Raw genomic sequence first — 14,672 nt, 5'->3', positions numbered from 1 at the left:
GGGCTGTGAAGCCGGGACTTCATCTTTAAAGGGAACAATGCCAGCTTTTGCAATAGTCATCATCCCAAACATACAGCGGCTGAGTTTAATTTTTTAGCTGCACAGCCAATTACCCTTTGAATCACAGAGCCCACTACTTTAGCTCTGTTTCCTAAAAATCGTTATTAAGATAACCTAGATTTATGCAGTATGATACGGGGCCTAATTGCATGATTATTATACTTCCATTCCACAAAGCTCTTTTTTCATGGCTCTGTACACAAGATGGTAAATGAGGCAGATGACTCCAGGAGCAAAGAGGCTGCTAGCCTGAATTAGGAACTGGAACAAGGATTTGTTTGCATCTGAAGTATCAGTCTGGATGAAGATACAACCAAGAGCAACCTCTGAGCACAATGCACAGTCAACTACCCACAAAACGTCCACATTTCAGGAGAGCTCATGCTCCATGGGGCTATGTACATACATTCCCACATTTTAAGATAAATTCCCTCCTTACAGTCAAGAAGTACCCATGCCAGTAACTCACGGGAATTACTCGTGCAGCTGCAAGGCCCCAAACCACCGGAGAAGTACCAAATCACAGGGACCCACGACTACCCTAGGATTTGTGTCGAGACACCAGACACATCCAGCAAACACCATTCGCAGCTCAACACCATAGCCAGTTTACCCCCTTGAAAAGCCATTCAGCAACAAATCAAGACCAATATCCACAGCAAATACAAAGCACATATACCTTTATGTTCCAGATTACTAGCTGGGTACTCCAGCTAGAAAGGAGGTGGGCTTTAAAATTAGGTTAGTTATGACTAATGACAGCAACTTAGGACTGTAACGTAATTAAGGGATTTGACAGCTCAATTGTCTATACCCTCCCTTTTTTTTCTCTAGTTTCTTAGAACACAACTATTGTCCCTTAAATCATTATACAAGAACCATTTTCTTGTTTAAACATGTTGTAATGGAACACTCTAGGCTACAGTACCATACGTATAATTTGTCAGCTTATGCGGCATCAATATGGCTAAAATATTAGTTCATTTAAATATATAATTTAAGAAACCATTCAGAAATTCACAATTGGCAAAAACAACTTGGTAGACAGAAACTTAACAAAAAAAATTGATTGCATACTTATTGCATTCCAAAGTTTAGTTTCAGTGCGGCCTTACTCTTTTTTAGCACAGGGGTTTTTAACAATGTGTTATTAAAACATATTATTGTGGTAAGATTATTACTGAATGAGTGATACCAACTGCTTCCACAACAACAAAGAGGACTTAGGTGTCCAAATCATCCTGTAAGGAGGAAAACGAAAGATACAATCACCTCTTTTGGGGAAAAAAATAGAAAATTCAGTACTTCTCCATGCAGCATTGTAACACATAATTTAATAAATACTAGCTTCCTCTACAGCATTTGCTGTACTTCAAAACCTTTTGGTAGTCAAAATAAGGTGTCTTACATGAGATGTAGCAAGCGATCACCAGCCTAGCAGCCATCCAGAGCCACCTAATCATCCAGCGCATATCAGACCATGGCAGTATTAGCCACACTCAAGGCTGTATCCTTTCCCTAAACACACCGTAAGCATCTCACGAAGTCAGTGGAAGTTGCGTGTAATTATCTGGAGGACAGAAGGGCCTTCCTGACTAGCACAATCTTCTAGAAAGATTCACTTTCAAAATTCATCAGCCTTCTTCGAGAGCGCAGTTTAGCGCAGCGCTGACACGGGGCCAGCCAGTTGCCCCCAGAGCCAAACGGGGGGGGAATCTTCAGCAGCACCCAACACTGGCCAAGCTGTCCTCACCAAAGCACCAAGCAGCATCGCCAAAGGCAATTTCACAGCTGACAACAACTCAGTGGTGGGACAGGGACAGAAACGACAAAAATCAACTTGGATTTCTCCTTAAAATCACAATGCTCACAACCAGGAGCAGCTCAAGGAAAGCTTGCACTTTACTTAGCGTTACCCTTTTAACAGTGTTTTAAGGGAAAGCCTCGGCTGTTCTGAAAATTACACACACTTAACTAAGCTTACAAACAGATTTCAATGAAGATTAGCCTCAGTTGTGTTCTTTTTTTTTTTTTTTTTCCTTTAGAGGTCAATTTGAGAAAATTTTACAAGGTGCTCACATTATCTGTACTAATTTCTTTCCTTAACTTGAAAAGCACATTTAGCCATCACTTAAACAGCAGAACTACATGAAGCAGAGAATTAGTTTGCAGCTTTTGTTGACTTAAAAGTGTGCACAAGCGGTTATTTTTTAACTTCATGTTTAGCTTGTGCAAACAGTCCCCAGCAACGCTGCGCATTGATTAAAAAATTTTGATGATGCAAGATCAAGTAGTTCATTAGGAAGCCTGCACTCCATTAAGTAAGCGCAAAGAGACGAGCTTTTAACTTGTCAAGCACCTTTAACTGCACCAGAAAAGCTGGGCAGAAAGGGACTGGGGCTTCTTTAAACTGATGCAGCAAGGGCTGCACAACCGAGCGCTCTATGGAACGGGTTTTTCTGTGCGTAGGCTTCAGCTGTCAAACAACGCTATCTGCAAATATGCACGTAGTACAACAAGATGTCAAAGGTTTTCTTGGTTGTGAGGAAAACTAACGGATAGACCAACAGGCACATCTTTAACCTCAGAAGAGAAAATGCATGAACTTGCACCATTCGACACCTTCTTGCTCTCTCTGGGCAACTCAAAAACCTTGATCCCTGGAAGTACATAAAGACTGATTTTCCCAGCATCAAACACATCCTACAGCAAGCAGGTAACTGAACCTAATTCTGAGAAAGTGGCTATTCAAACAAACTTTTAAGATAAATTCAAAGCAAAGTCAGCACTCATCTTGTCCAACGCTCAAAATCATCCAGGCTCCACGTGCAAAATGAATCTGTCAGGTGCTTAACACAGCTAAGTAACGTGGTTTACTCATCAACAAAGAAATACTCTTCCACCAGCAAAACCCTTTACCACTTCATTTCTTCCAGTCTCTACTAATCCCTTACCAGCTCTTACTGTGCTTGCAGGCAAGATAAACGCATTACAAATACCTAACAAACTTCAGTTTTAAAATGAAAGCAAGCATTTTAAACAAATGGAATTTCCAGCTCTATTTTTAAACTCAGGATGTACCTTATGCCATTAATTCATTTTTTTCTTGGAAGCTGAGCCATTTTTACTGAAGTCACACATTTTTTTTTATTAAAAATGCAAAATGCTTCAGGACCACAAATAGCATGAGGTTGCACTATATTCTAAGCAGCTTCCACTCACAATTTTAGCATTCTCTGCCTTCTAGTATGTGAGACAAACACAGGCAAGACTTGGAAATAAATTGCATCCAACAGCTGATCTTTACTGACTATTACAGCAGTTTATACAATATGTAGGTCATGAGAAACACATGCTGCAATTAAGCACGGGGCAGGCATGCTCCATCCCATGCTAAGCCTAGTCTGCCATGCTCACACATAACAGAAGGCCTGGAAATACAAGGGAAGCTCAAACAATGCTATAATGCGCACACGAAGCAGTTGCACTGATTTTTCACTTCAGTCTCACACGGTTAAGCCACTCGCTAAACTCGGTTATGCACGGACCTAAGACACATGCAAGCAATGTAACATGTAGGACTTGTACGCAACTCTTTGCAGGAAAACGGTCGACAACTGAGCCGCACGATTTCAGAAATCCCAAAGATTATAGTGCCTCGGACAATATAACAGTCCTTTCTTCATAAAAAAATTGCATCCATCTTAGAAGAAATTTATTAATCCAAACTTTCCTTCTCACCCATCTGCAACAAAAAGGTATCCAGTATTACAGAAGGGAGACAGAAACCCAAATAAATCAGGAATACAATATCTGAAATGAAGTATTAAGAAGACGATTTAGTGGCTCCATTGTTAGAACCTTTTCCTCTTCCAATTTCAAAAATATTATTTTACAAAATGTGCAGAAAAAGACTGTTCCGGGACAAGAATATTTGATCAGATGAAAAGTAATGTCAATATGTTTTTAAAGACACATTTCACAATTAGCATATAGGACTATTTTCATCTAGTATATGCAAATCTACTGATTTGGAGAAGTCATTATTTCCCTTTCTTAAAACCCTACTTTACCAACACAGGAATCATGTGAGTCCCATGTACAACATACAATGTACATACATCTGCGCTCATTTTAAAAGGATGTAATGCAGTCTGTAAGAAAAAAAGCCAGACATTCCAGCCCAGGTCCATGAAGGGTACACATCGGCACTCCAGCACCTAACTCAGGCAGTGTTGTGGGGCTCAGGTGTTCCCCATGGTGCCCTGGAGAATTAGCCGTGACTGAAATACACAGACACAAATCCTTCATCCACCTGGGACACTGAGAGGTGAACCCGCCTCAAGGACAGGCGCACGAGGTGAGACAGACCTCCGCACGCAGTCTGCTGATCACACCCCACCTGGATTCAAGCCCCTGCCCTAGCAGGTTCGCCGGAGGGCTTCATTCCACACCTGCCCAGCCCAGGTAGCAATGCCCAGTTCCTGTCTGCAAGAGGAATCCACAGTGCAGTTTCCCTCATCCCAGCTAAACGCCCAAATCACAGGGCCTCAACACCTCTCTTAGTCTTTTAGCTTGACAGAAACAGCTGCCCTGAAAAGGGCCAGTACCCACAGGATGCTCCCACACATATGGGAACGCAGGGAGGCAGATTTAACCAGCAGCAGAAGTGCAGATGGTCGCTTGCTTCAGTCTCAAAATTTTGCGCTCCGCCACAGGATGAGAAGTTCCTTTGAGATCTTAAATCCCAGTCCTCCTATCACGCACCACACGCCTTCCCAAATACCTCATTTAAGTTTCAGGGGTGCTCGTTTCCTTCACTGGACATCGCACTCTCAGAGAACTGACTCCCAGTCTAGTCCTCTGTTTATGCATGTAAGAAATAAGCAGGTTATTTTCCAAGTGCCAGATACGATGAGCAACAATTCCATCAAAACCCTGCAAAAAAAGCATGTCCAAGAAAACCTGCACAGTGATGAAAAAATTAAACTTTCACTTCTGCAGCAATGTCAGCCTTCAAGTAAAGTCATTATACTGTACGCACAGCAGTCTTCGTTCATTAGTTATCTGTTCAAATGTGCAGCTACGAAAAAAGAGTGTAAGCTCCTTCCAAGGATGTCTTTGCAATGGTTAAAAAAAAATGCTTTTTCCACTAATTTCATTACAGAATTGCAGCCAGCTGCTGCTTTTGGAAAAACTAGCCCAAATCCAGTCTTCAGTGGCCTATCTCTAATCCAAAAATCTAAGAATGTAGTGAGACAATTAAAAAAAAAAGCAAAAAACTCCATTTGGCATATCCTTAGCAACCCCTGAGTAAGAAAATCCAGGTTCAAAATTCAACAATTTTCTTGCCAAGAACAGATTACTAGTTAAAAGGGTGTTTGCATCAAAAAATTATGCCAACTAATGGTATATTTGGACAAAGATACCTGCAACACCGAATTCTACAACGATGAAGCCAAAAGCTAACCATTTTGCCACCACTTAACTCTTTCCATAGTCCACAAGTTCCCAGCAAACGCATTACTCAGAGAATCAGAAATCTCACTCAGACTTTCTGTCTTTAAGTCAGCACCGTGTGCTGCTCTGGCCTGTGTCAGCGTTACAGCTGCCCTAATCGTAGGCCAACAAAATGACCAAGCGCAAACATTGCAAAGGCAAGTCTAAAACTACATTTTATCAACACCACAAACAGAATGTAAGAATTATGTAGCAGAGAGGGCGCTTCCTAACTAAAAGCTCGGCAGTAGCCTGCTGAAGTCAAGAACCTTTCAGGCCCTTTTGAAGCCACCAACACGTTAGGCCAAGCATCAACGTAACAGCTCGAGCTCTGTGCTAGTGACTGCAGTAATTGGTGCTGATCCCGTCCAGGAACCGGGTTGCATTTGTAGCATCTGCTATGAGTTCTGAAAAACAGTAATTTTCACCCTGACCTTGCTGTTGAGCACCAAGCTCTCTTTCTAGAGCGCTTGTCAGAATCACGGAAGGGCTGGAAGGGATCCACGAGGACTGCTGGGTCTAACTCCCAGCTCCACACACGGCCACCCAAAAACCAAACTCTAAGCCCAGGTCTGCGTACTACTATCATTTTTCCCAGGACGGCTCTAACTTTCAGGCACAGTTCCTATTCTTACATCAAAGCCTCTCAAATACAATAATGAGCCTTCTACACCACGAAGACTGCTACAGCCACAGCACAGCCCCTACACGCCATTAACTCTGCATGGCATTTGGAGCTCAACATCTGCCTGCTGTTGCTACCGCACATCTGTTCCAAAGGCCACCAAAGCAACACACTAGCAAGGCTTCTCCACAGTTTGACTCATTAGTCATAATTGCACACTAAGAACATATTCCGGAATCACACTCCTCGCAATCCTCTTCAACAAGACTCAGTGCGTTCTCGCTTGTAATACATCCCGGTGCTTACTGCAGCTGAGATTGTGCCAAAGCACGGTTTACATGTCACGGTAGGAAAGTAAGTTTTTTCTTTCTTTTTTTTTTTTTTTCTTTTTAACTTTAATTAAAGCCCATTCCTTGCGATTGAGACCTTCGCTGCATCTGACTGAGACCAAGGGCTCGCTCTGCCTGGCCGAGGGTGCAGGACCCAGGCTTCGCCCCTCCTGCCACACGGCCGGCAGCGACCCGAGCGGGGCCAAGGGCCCCCGCCGCCCGCCCCTGCGGCTCCGCTCGGCGAGGAACGGCGCCGGGCCGCAGCTCCGGTGGGTCCGCCCGGCCCCGACAAAAGGCGGCCGAGGCGCGGCGGGGAGGGCGCAGCGGCCCCGGGAAGCGCGTTAGGTAACCGCGGCGCGGGTCTGATGCAATAGCTCGCCGCGCACCGCTCGCCGTCGGGCTCCGGCGGCGCCGGGAGGATACAGGTCAGGTCCAGGTCGAAGCCATCCTCCTGGTAGCGCCTTTTGTTCCTGCTGACGATCTCTTTGATGATGGCGGTCATGTCTGGCAGCCGGGGGCCGCTCCGGGACAGCGCGCAGAGGCCGGGCGGCGGCGGCGGGGCGCGGGGCCGGGCGGCGGCGGAGGGCCGGCGGCCGCCGGGCAGCCCCGGGCGCGGGGCCTGCTGCTGCCGCGGCTCAGCCCCGGCTGGGCCCGCCTCCCCCCGCGGCGGCGGCGGCGGCTCCCGGCAGCGGCGGCGGCGGCGGCTGCCCCCCCCCCCTCCTCCTCCTCCTCCTCCTCCTCCTCCTCCTGCCGGGGCGGGAGCGGCGGCGGCGGCCGAGCAGGGAGGCTTCGGGGCCGGGCCGAGTCCCTGAGGGAGCCGCCGCCGCCGCCGCCGTCTTTGAGGCGAGCGCGGCGGAGGCGGAGAGAGCAGCTCTCCGGCGCTCCGGGCCCCAGCAATGGTGACAGCGGCGCGGGGCGCCCCCCCGGCCCGGCCCCGCTCCGCCCCGCTCCGCTCCCCGCCCGGGGCGGCGGCGGCGGCGGCAGCGGCGGCGGCGGGGGGCCCGGAGCCGCGCGGTGGGGCCGGGCGGGCGGGCGGGCGCTCGGCGGGGCGGCGGCGGCTCCTCAGGGCGTGCGGGCCGGCAGCGCGGCCTGGCTCATCCCCCGCGCCCAGCAGCGCCGCGCCAGCGCTAGGCTCCCATCATGGCTGCAGCTTCCGAGAGGGGACGCGCTGCCGCGCCGCCGCCCCGCCCCCTCCGCCGCCGCCGCCGCCGCCGCCCCGGAAAAGTAGTCCCGCCGCGCCGCCGCCGCATCGCCGCCCCGCCGCCCGCGCCCGGCCCCAGCCGCGCCGCGCCGCTCCTCCGCCACCCTCCCCTCCCTCTCTCGCCGCCGCCGCCGCCGCCGCCGCCGCCCCGCGGGGGCCGAGCCCGCGGCGGGCGGAGGGATACGTGCGGCGAGAGGTGTGCTCCGCCGCGTCGAGCGGCGGTGCTGCGATCGGTCACGTGGGCGGCCCGCTGCGCTCGCCGCGGCCCCTCCCCCTCCCGCGGCCGGAAGTGGCCGGGCCGGGCCGGGCCGGGCCGGGAGTCGAGGTGGGGGCGGGCGGGGCCGGGCGCAGCTCCCCGCCGCCGCTCCTGGCGGGGCTCGGCCCGGGGCGGCCCCCGCGCCTCGCACGGGCCCCTCAGGGAGCCCCGCGGGCGGCGAGAAGCTCCCCCGCGGCCGTCCGGGCTTGCTCCGAGCTGCCGCCTCCGCCCGGCGTGGTGCGCGAGCGCCTGCTGCCCCCTGCAGCCTCCCCGGCCCCGGGGGGGCGGGGGGCCGCTGGCACCGGCGCGCTTCCTACGCCGGGGTCTGCAGCCGCTGGAACTGGGGCTGCCGGGGGGTTGTTAGTGCCCGCTCGTGGGCGTCTTGCCTCCGAGGTTGTCGCCTTTTTGGCCCTGCTGGTCCCGTCTGCCGCCGGCACCTGCAGCAGCAGCAAGCTCCAGAAGCTCGCTCCCCGCTACGCAAAGAAGTGCTTTAGGCTGGTCCTCCGGTAGTTTCCTTACGAGACCTCTATTTAGTACTGCAAGACTGGGTGAATACTTCAGTTAATGCATTCGGCTTACCCGCTGCCTTAATACTGACGGTGAATACACCCGCCTCCCTCCACTGATCGCAGTCGGTTATCCTGATGGTGGTGTCTCCAAAGGCTCCAAACCAGCCTTCGCTGGAATGGGAACATTCCTTTAAAACTTTTACAAACAGATGGAATTATACACGGTTCTTCACTCTCCAGTCTGAAAGCTGCTATAAAGTCTTTAGGAGTCGCCTGTGGTAATGACTTGCAGAAAAGGGGCCATTAGGCAGCTAGTCACAGCCTGAACTGTGTATGAAAACTGGCTTGAGTCTCAGTTACCAGTTTCTCACTTTTTCATCGTTCGGTGTGGCATTTTTTTGGTTTTGTATTTTTGGTGGTTTGTTCTTTGTGTGTGTGTGCAGGCAGGTGAAATACTAGCCTAGTAAAGTAATTCAAAACAAAATACTTTTAAGACAACTTGGAATGTATAGCTTCTGTAAAGCCTCAGGAATGGAATACGCTGGAAATCAGCATCTGCCCCAGCTACTAAGAGATCAGCAGAGAGCCTACCAGACAGACCATCCATTTGAAGAAACAGAGTTTCTAGGCAGGTAACTTTGCTTTCCTTAAAAATGCTGTCTTTGCAGCGTTCTCATGTTGGACAGTAAGTAACACGAGGGATATCCCATGGAGGTCAAAGATAACACACCTCTGAAGGAAGTCTGTTCCTATTTAAAAGGTAGGTGAAGGCAGTTCTTTTATTAAGGGATGATGAATACCTTCAAAAATCTGCAAGGAACAGAAATGAAAGGAGAGTGAAACCCTGTTGAGTAAGAAAAAGAACCCCTTTCCTATAGATTTGTAAGAGAGACATGATGGAAAGGAGCAGCCTGATGGTAGGAGGAAAACCTGAGCATCCCTTTCCCTTTTCTCTGTGAAAAGCAGATGATGTAAACCAGACAGGCAGGAATCTCCCTAAAGAACAAATCCCAGTACTAATTGATACACTCACTTCAAATGTTTCTGAGGCTGGTGGGGAAAGACACCTTGACTAAGAAACTTTGTATTTTCCCTAGAGCCATCAGACCACGGGGAGGATGGTCCTCACAGGAACGCCAGCAGGATGTCTCTACCTGGTTTGCTTAGTAGTTGCGTTACCCGGAGAATGGCTCTCACTTTTGTTTGAGCAGGGCAACTTGATTAATGCTTGCTTGCATATTGGTTGGAGACCAGGGGAATTTTGTTGATAAGCAGTACTCTGGCAAGTAGGAAAGATTAAATAAAATATAGTAGGTATAAAAGGATAATGTCAATTTTTGTAATATACGTAAGGCAATACTTTACAAAACTTTTCTAAGGAACAGCAAGAAGGAATTCAAAAGCATGAGATAAGATTGAACACGACACTGAATTTAAAATGTGTTTTAAGAGAGGTGCTGAAGTCCACTTGCAGATGGTTGGAGCAGGAAGAGGAATGGAAGAGTGAAATGCTATGCTTCGCCTTTAAGGGCTCAAAATAAACTGGAACATAAGGTGGAGGGATTTCCTGGGTTGCTGCAGCCTTCAGCCTTTGCAAATGCTGTATTATATAATTCTTTCATAAATGTATCAAGTTTCATCTTAAGATCTTTTGCCACCATTATTCCCACTGGGAAGCTGTTCCCAGAACCTTCTTCTGATTTTCATGCTAAATATATTTGTAGCTGGTTTATATCCGTTTGTTCTTGTGCCAGTGTTGGCCTTAAATAGCTCCTACGCCACAGTATTTACCCTTTTTACCCTTTGTGCATTTACAGACATAAATGTCATCTCTCTTAGCCTTCATCTCACTAGTCTCCATAGTGACTTTCTGCTCCAGTTTCAGTAATATTTCTTTTCAATATACACGACCAGAATGGTGCGCGGTGTTCTCGATGGTATCTTGCCAGAGCCAAGGACAGTGGTATTAATCCCTTCCAAACTCTCCTAGGAACCTTGCTCCCAAGACTTCTTAGGGCCTTGTTTTCCTGATTGCATTGGCAGCTCATAGTTATTTTGGGGTCAGCTAGTGTGTGGAGTAAGATCATACTGTTCCTTTCCCAAACTTCAAATGTATTAAATGAACCCACGAAACCTACTTTTAGGTCCTGGACCCGGAGGCTATCTGTAGACAAATACTGTTGTGGCTAGCAAATCAAAAACACCTTTTAAAACATTTCTGAAAGCCCTCTAAGTATAAAGACTGCCCCCTCTCTTTCTGACGTCCAGCTACATACGTGGGACAGATTTTCATCAAACCATGCAGTGATGATCTTTGTAACAAAAAACACTGCTGAAATCTCATGGTCCAACTTGTACGCCTATGCCAGGAATTAGTAGGACAGGGAAAGAGAGTATAGCTATGCCACCGCTAGTACTCATGTTACGCCTCCATCTTAAACTCTGTGTAGAGTTGAGGTCCCATCTTAAAAAGTTACGTGGAGGTTATCTTTAACTAAAATCTTCAGTTACTGAAAAGGTTTGGCAGGGTCCGTTTTCTTTGCCATTTCTTCAGTATACTATGTAGGGACTCCAGAAGAATCTAGCTGGAGACAGGTTCAAAACAACAAAGAGAAGTAATTAGTGTCACAGCATAGAATCATAGAACGACAGAATGGTTTGGGTTGGAAGGGACCTTAAAGACCATCCAGTTCTGACATCTCCCACCAGCCTTGGCTGCCCTCAGCCCCATCCAACCTGGTTTTGAGCACTGCCAGGGATGGGGCATCCACAGCTTCTCTGAGCAGCCTGTTCCAGTGTCTCACTACCCTCTGAGCAAATCTAAACCTACTCTTCTAGTTTAAAGCTGATATCCCTTGTCCTGTCGCAACACTGCCTGACAAAGAGTCCCTCCCCAGCTTTCTTGTAGGCTCTACCTTTCTTGTAGGTACAGGAGGGCTGCAATGAGGTCTTCCTGGAGCCTTCTCTTCTCCAGGCTGAACAACCCCAGCTCACTCAGCCTCTCTTCATAGGAGAGGTGCTCCAGCCCTCTGAATGTTTTCATCGACCCTCCTCTGGACCTGCTCTAACAGTTCCACAAAGTTAAATTGTATGATTTTGCTACAAGATGTCATAGATGCAAAAAGTTTACGTGGGTTTAAGGAGAAAGTGGCCAAAATCATGAAAGAATGGGCTACAGAATACAATACAACCTCTAACTTAGAAGTCTTTGATCTGCAAGTTGGCAAAACCCAGAAGAGTCTTCTGGGGAAAAACCACTACATGCTTTTGTCCAATTATTAAAACCGTTCCCAGGCTTCCCCTTTCCACCATCATTTTCTTTTCCATCGCTCGTCTTGGTCTTTCCAAATACTTTGTCTTGCTTTCTGGTGATCTCCTTTCATACCTACTCCTTCCCTTTCTGTTTTGTTATTCACAGTGAACAGTAACCCCATTCCTGCCTTCAGACACCACAGATCCTTTGGCTTTTAGCATACCGGTTCTTTCCCATCTTGCTCCTGTTCAGATCACTGGCGAAGTTGCCATTAGCCTGTAGTGACTGGACAGTGAAGTTCACCAAAAATAACAGAATCACAGAATCATCGAGGCTGGAAGAGACCTCCAAGATCACCTAGTCCAACCTCTGACCTAACACTAGCAAGTCCTCCACTAAACCATGTCACTAAGCTCTACATCTAAACGCTTTTTAAAGACCTCCAGGGATGGTGATTCAACCACATGTTTCATAGCAAAGCACTCAATGGTCAAAATCAAACCAGCACGCTGTGTGGCCTTCATCTTAACTCCTGTAATGTGTCTTCAAACTATGATAGGTCCCTGTGGAGACCTTCTAGTTCTGTATTCAAAAGCTACAGTCTCTTAGAGTCCAGCCAAGTCATCCATTCTTTGGATTTGAAATTTTACAATTTTGGGGGAAATCTGCAATCTCTTTTTTTTTATATTAATAATAATAAAAAAAAAAGTTATTTATACTTTTCCCACAGCTGCAAAAGCCAAATTGAAAAAGTGTGCTGAAAGAGTTTCAACTTAGGTTGCCAATTTCTAGACAAGTCCTTGAGTAGGAAGCATGCTGTGTGATCTGAAGTAGCCAAGGGACACCAAATGCTTGGACAACAGCAGCTGCCACAAACACTTTTTTTTTTCCCCAGTATAAACCCATGATTTCCAGTTCATTTTTCTTTCAGACATACTTTTACAGGAAGATATCAATTGAAAACTAAGGCCGAGCTCTCATTAACAGTGGAAAGGCACACAGTCAGCGGTAGGCTGATAGTGTCTCATGGCTCCGCACTAAGCAGCTCCAGATCAGCACAGTGCATGGAAACACCTCGCCAAGGTCAGATCTCTGCAAACAGGGAGAGCTCCAGTTACACTAAAGGTATGGAGGCATTAGTAAGATCAGGTTTGAGGAGAAAAAGGAAAAGAAAAAAAAAAAAAAGAAACAAGAAAAAAAGAAAAGAAAAAGAAAAGGAAAAAGATGAGGAAAAGGCTGAGGTACTCAATGCCTTCTTTGCCTCAGCCTTTAGCGGCAAGACCAGTTGTTCTCTGGATACCTGGTACCCTGAGCTGGTGGAAGGGGATGGGGAGCAGGATGTGGCCCTCGCTATCCACGAGGAAATGGTTGGCGACCTGCTACAGCACTTGGATGTACACAAGTCGGTATCCACCCGAGGGTACTGAGAGAACTGGTGGAGGAGCTGGCCAAGCCGCTTTCCATCATTTATTGGCAGTCCTGGCTATCAGGAGAGGTCCCAGTCGACTGGCGGCTAGCAAACATAACGCCCATCTACAAGAAGGGCCGGAGGGTAGACCCGGGGAACTATAGGCCTGTTAGTTTGACCTCAGTGCCAGGGAAGCTCATGGAGCAGATTATCTTGAATGTCGTCACGAGGCACTTGAAGGGCAACCAGGCAATCAGGCCCAGTCAGCATGGGTTTATGAAAGGTAGGTCCTGCTTGACGAACCTGGTCTCCTTCTACCACCAAGTGACGCGCCTGGTGGATGAGGGGAAGGCTGTGGATGTGATCTACCTTGACTTCAGTAAGGCTTTTGACACTGTTTCCCACAACATTCTCCGCAAGAAACTGGCTGCTCGCGGCTTGGACTGGCGTACGCTTCGCTGGGTTAAAAACTGGCTGGATGGCCGGGCCCAAAGAGTTGTGGTGAATGGAGTCAAATCCAGTTGGAGGCCGGTTACTAGTGGAGTCCCCCAGGGCTCAGTGCTGGGGCCGGTCCTCTTTAATATCTTTATCGATGATATGGATGAGGGGATTGAGTGCACCGTCAGTAAGTTTGCAGATGACACCAAGTTAGGTGCGTGTGTCGATCTGCCCGAGGGAAGGAAGGCTCTGCAGGAGGATCTGGATAGGCTGGACCGATGGGCTGAGGTCAACTGTATGAAGTTCAACAAGGCCAAGTGCCGGGTCCTGCACCTGGGGCGCAACAACCCCGAGCAGCGCTACAGGCTGGGAGATGAGTGGTTGGAAAGCTGCCTGGCCGAGAAGGACCTGGGAATACTGGTTGATAGGCAGCTGAATATGAGCCAGCAGTGTGCTCAGGTGGCCAAGAAGGCCAACAGCATCCTGGCTCGTATAAGAAGCAGCGTGGCCAGCAGGTCTAGGGAGGTGATTGTCCCCCTGTACTCGGCTCTGGTGAGGCCGCACCTCGAGTACTGTGTTCAGTTTTGGGCCCCTCGCTACAAGAAGGACATGGAGGTGCTCGAGAGAGTCCAGAGAAGGGCGACAAGGCTGGTGTGGGGTCTGGAGAACAAGTCTTATGAGGAGCGGCTGAGGGAGCTGGGGTTGTTTAGCCTGGAGAAGAGGAGGCTCAGGGGAGACCTCATCGCTCTCTATAGGTACCTTAAAGGAGGCTGTAGAGAGGTGGGGGTTGGTCTATTCTCCCACGTGCCTGGTGACAGGACGAGGGGGAATGGGCTCAAGTTGCGCCAGGGGAGGTTTAGGTTGGATATTAGGAAGAACTTCTTTACTGAAAGGGTTGTTAGGCATTGGAATGGGCTGCCCAGGGAAGTGGTTGAGTTGCCATCCCTGGAGGTCTTTAAAAGACGTTTAGATGTAGTCCTTAGTGATATGGTTTAGTGGAGGTTTTGTTAGTGTTAGGACAGAGGTTGGACTAGATGATCTTGGAGGTCTCTTCCAACCTAGACGATTCTGTGATTCTGTGAGAGTAAGTCCTA

The 14,672-nt window shown here is 48.5% G+C and overlaps 2 protein-coding genes across 2 annotated transcripts in view; one reads left to right on the top strand and one right to left on the bottom strand.

Annotated features, from left to right (window-relative positions):
• PTEN (phosphatase and tensin homolog) overlaps positions 1–7,109 on the bottom strand; it is a 50,227-nt gene extending 43,118 nt beyond the window's left edge. The window contains exon 1 of the mRNA XM_040563872.1: positions 6,937–7,109. Coding sequence (XP_040419806.1) covers positions 6,937–7,015 — 79 coding nt within the window. The 5' untranslated portion in view covers positions 7,016–7,109. The remainder of the gene's footprint in view (positions 1–6,936) is intronic.
• On the top strand, positions 7,014–12,946 carry LOC121073243 (serine/arginine repetitive matrix protein 3-like; the record flags this gene model as incomplete). The annotated part of the gene is made up of 5 exons (XM_040564014.1): positions 7,014–7,054; positions 7,153–7,465; positions 8,923–8,926; positions 9,833–9,982; positions 12,882–12,946. Coding segments are annotated over exons 1-5 (573 nt in total), but the record flags the coding sequence as incomplete, so codon positions are not given.
• Positions 12,947–14,672: the final 1,726 nt, after the last annotated feature.

The sequence above is a fragment of the Cygnus olor genome, chromosome 7 (assembly GCF_009769625.2).
Source record: "Cygnus olor isolate bCygOlo1 chromosome 7, bCygOlo1.pri.v2, whole genome shotgun sequence".
NCBI lineage: Eukaryota > Metazoa > Chordata > Aves > Anseriformes > Anatidae > Cygnus > Cygnus olor.
The sequence above is the reverse complement of the archived record's forward strand: the minus strand, read 5'-3'. Positions and strand labels throughout refer to the sequence as shown.